Below are 4,309 nucleotides of genomic sequence, written 5' to 3'. Positions count from 1 at the left end.
CATTTCGTCATTCGTTTCGAGCATATGTGACCCTCCCTGTCAACTCTATAGTCTAAATGATACCGATCTGTGACCCGACTTGTGATTGTCTTATCCATAACTATCTGTAACTTGGTTTGCTAATTTGTGACATCATTGCTGTGCAGTGTGACATGTGACATATTTGACCTATGATGAAATTATTGATATTAATTGTAATTTGCATAATGGTGTACTTGCACGTATGTTTATGGATTGCAATCCTCATTGGTGTTGGCAGCTCAGAACTGCAGTTATTTAACCATTGCGAATACAGTTATGATAGAATTTGCTTTAGATCCTACGAAGGTAGCGGTGTCATTGAAGTACATACTGAAGAAAGATTTGCCTCCCATCAGGATAAAAAATGACAATAAATTAGCTATCATTTATTCTGCTAAAGGACATGGAGCGTGAACCTACTAAATATCTGATAATTGTTGACGTTGTTGAGGCAAGAATAGATAATGCGTCCATCACAGTGCCAATCAATGCGCATTCCAGCGGTGAGATATTTACATTTCAAGACATGGCATCAAACATATGAGAAGCATCAAATGAAAAAATGGGTCACGTTTGTGACACTGAAGTCACAGTTGTGTCTATCACGGATGCTAGAGAGGTAGAAGAAGGAAGGGTGTTTCGTGATAAAGATGTTTTGAAAATGAGCCTATCATTTTTTGCTATACAGAACATGTTTGAGTTTATGGTTGGATGGTCCGACAAGAGAGAATATATTGTGAGGTGTTCGAATGGTGGATATAGTTGGATATGTAGATCGTCAATATGAGGTAAAACAGATCTATTTAAGATTCGAAAGATTGGTAGTCACACATGTGCATCAAATGTAGTATTGGGATCACATAGACAAGTGTCATCTAAGGTTGTGTCATCTACAATTAAGTACAAGTACACATTGTCCCGTACTATATATACACCAAAGGACATATGCAGTGACATGTTGAATACTTTTAGGGTTTATTTGAGTTATATGAAAGCTTGGAGATCTCGCAAGCAAACTTTGAAAATGATTAGGGGTGATCCAACCAAGTCATTTGGTAAATTGCCAAAATTCTTCTACATGCTCCGACAGAAAAATCCTGGTACGATCACAGAAATAGAGGTTGGTAGTCACAGTAAGTTCAAATATTGTTTTATGACACTAGGAGCATCAATACGGGGATGGGAGCATTGTAGACCGGTGATTGTTGTTGGTGGTACATACTTGAATGGTAAATATGGAGGTACCCTTTTCATAGCATATACACAAGATACAAATAATAGCATATTCGTTCTTACTTTTGGAATTGGAGACAATGAGAATAACAAATCTTGGGGATGGTTTTTCGATGAGTTGAAGAAGGCGTGTGGAAACAGAGAAGGGCTGTGTTTTGTGTCGGACCGTCACCCAAGTATAAAGAATGTGATAGAACATGTGTATTCGAGAGCCTATCACGGTATTTGTTCTTATCATTTGCTGCAAAATATAAAATCATATTATAGAAAGTTAGACCAAAACATTACACAAGCATTTAATTCGACTATCCGTGCTTACACACTGGAAGAATATGATTATAACTTGTCTCTGCTGACAACGATGAATGAGAATATTATTTCGTACATGGTAGTGTACTACGTCTTATTTCATTTTACATACATATAAATGGTCACATATGGTATTTATATGATGTTCATTGAATTGATTTATGTTTGCAGGCTCGTGTCGGACCTGAAAAGTGGTCACAAATACATATACCAACAAACAAATATTCTACAATGACATCAAACATTGTGGAATCGGTCAACACGGTCACGAAGGCAGTCAAAAATTACCCTATTGTATCTTTGCTAAAGTCATTACGGCAAACCATACAATTGTGATTTTGTAAACACAGGGATGATGCGCATGAAATAATCACAAAGTTTTCGAGTAAGTACGAGAAAGAGATTAGGAAAATGTGCATGGATTTAGAACTTGAGGGTAATTTTCTATATTTTAACATTCAGATGTATATGTGACCCATCGTAAGTGTCAGTAGCTTGAACTATAATGTAGCAAATCTGATATATGACCTGTTTTGTGATTTTGTGGACTCGTTGGTAAACTAAGTTTGAAGCTCTATATTCTATTTCACAGCTATCTGTAAATGGAACAAATTTGTGTAACCCAATATCTAAATCTGTGACCTATGTGATGTGATATGTGATGTAACTGTGTACTCTCTATCAACTATGTATTCTAATACATGTCTATCTGCCAAGTGATGTCTGGACTACATGTGTAACATGCTTCTTGAATCTGTAAATGAACTCAGGGATATGAGTCATTCATGCGTGACCAACACGATGGAGTATATGTGACTTGTATACAACTACATATGACCTGACTGTTATTACATGTACGCAGGTATCTCCTTCAAACCAGATAATATTTTCTATCAGCAATAAAAGATCAATGTTTGTCGTCGATATTGAGCAACAAACGTGCACTTGCAGGATTCTACAAGTTGATTTGTTACTGTGTCCACACGCTTTGGCTATAATTGTAAACACAAGAAGAGATCCATATGATTACTGTTTTTATTATTACACAAAAAATGCGCGCGTACCAAGATTCTGTATATCCCGTTGGAAATCAAGAGGAATGGACAGTGCCGAAAAAAGTACAACCAGAAATAGTGTTACCTCTTAACCAGAAGAGGAGTTGTGGAAGACCTATGGAAAAAAGAACGAGATCATCCAGAGAAGAGAGACCGATGGCAAAATGCGGACGTTGTGGAGGACAGAGTCACAACCGTAGGAGATGCGCCAGCTTGGCTCCATTACACTAAAATGACCAATAGAATTACATACAAATATTTCATAGATAGGTGATATTCTTTTAAGGATAATGTTCATTGAAAATAGTCTTTTTAGAGAATGCATTCAGATTCATCAACTAACAGTTAATTGTCTGTCAACTTTGGAGTCAGAATAATAATTCTTTGAGATTTGGACCACATCTATAACCTAATACCAGATCTGTGACTTGTGTGCTATGACCTGTGATGTGTGACATGCCGTATGAAAAAGTTAACCGATTTGTGAATATGTAACCTGAAATAAGAATATGTTACTTGAGGTGTGGACACATACGGGTAACATGAATCCTAATGTCTGTAACCCATGTGCTGTGACATGTCACGTGTTGTATGAAAGGTATGTGTAACGTGGTATGTAAATAAGTGACCAAGTTAAGAAACCAACTGTGACCTGTCTGTTGTACCATTTGACATGTTTCACCGATACGTGACGTTGTTCGAAATAAAGAACCTGTATAATTTACACCATATATATAAAAATATCATTAAAATGGAATCGAAGATGGATGAATCATGAACGTAAACACTTTAATATCCTTTATTGCAAATTAAAGGTTACGAGTTACTATTCATTACATGAACCTCTATTGATTAGACACATGCAATGTTCATAACATTTACAAACTAAATCCTTGTCCTCACTAACAAATCTAAAGCCAGTTTTCATTTTAGAACAAGTGCTTCCTCCGTCATAGGCTGATTCACTCTCTTCATGTAAACTTGCTAGTGTTTGTAGAGCAGCGTAGCAATATCCATTCTGAACTTGCTAGTATCAAACTTCTTGGGAATGGAACATCTACCACCACGGATAAGATACAACGCATATAATACCACGAATATCCCGCAATCATGATTGCAGAACATGTGACAGACTGTTATGAATGAATCCATCAAAATGATATTCGCATTGTAAATCTTGATCACAGACTTAACCATTTATTTGTTGAGGGAGTGCGTCGTCAATGATCACCTCCAATTCTTTGGCTTCTGGTTCGTGATAATCAGGATCCTTCTTTGAAATTCTCAAGGTATTCATTAGAGCAGGCAATACCTTCACGTACGGCTCAATACCTTACAAAACCTTCTAGTCACGGTAAGATTTACCCGTCGAGTTGAACACAATCAAAGTATGACTTCTGAATTATAACAGGCCAAGCATCCAATGTGCTTTGTTGGTGGGTATGATCGGCATGAACACATAGTCAACATCGGCTCAGGGTGAGCTAAAAGAGAGGTTGTGACCTGTTACAACCTCAAGCTGGCTCAGTTCTGACATCAGAACATTTGAGTCCTTCATGAAGGCTGGAAAAATGTCTTTTATTTTAATCTGGAACCATGAGTTTGTGGTAGTGGCCTTGTATTTCACATTTTTGTCAAATTTTGCTACCTAGTGAATGAAATAGAAGCAGGCATCCATTTGCTATTTCAAT

General features: G+C 36.9%; 1 protein-coding gene across 1 annotated transcript; it reads left to right on the top strand.

The window, feature by feature from the left end:
• The first annotated feature begins 583 nt into the window (after window positions 1–583).
• LOC111366405 lies at window positions 584–2,710 on the top strand. The gene is made up of 5 exons (XM_022987168.1): window positions 584–773; window positions 870–1,642; window positions 1,735–1,857; window positions 2,156–2,209; window positions 2,426–2,710. Exons 1-5 carry the CDS (start codon window positions 584–586, stop codon window positions 2,708–2,710), a joined length of 1,425 nt encoding a protein of 474 aa, XP_022842936.1.
• The last annotated feature ends 1,599 nt before the right edge of the window (window positions 2,711–4,309 follow it).

Source organism: Olea europaea, chromosome 18, assembly GCF_002742605.1.
Source record: "Olea europaea var. sylvestris chromosome 18, O_europaea_v1, whole genome shotgun sequence".
Taxonomy (NCBI): domain Eukaryota; kingdom Viridiplantae; phylum Streptophyta; class Magnoliopsida; order Lamiales; family Oleaceae; genus Olea; species Olea europaea.
The sequence above is the reverse complement of the archived record's forward strand: the minus strand, read 5'-3'. Positions and strand labels throughout refer to the sequence as shown.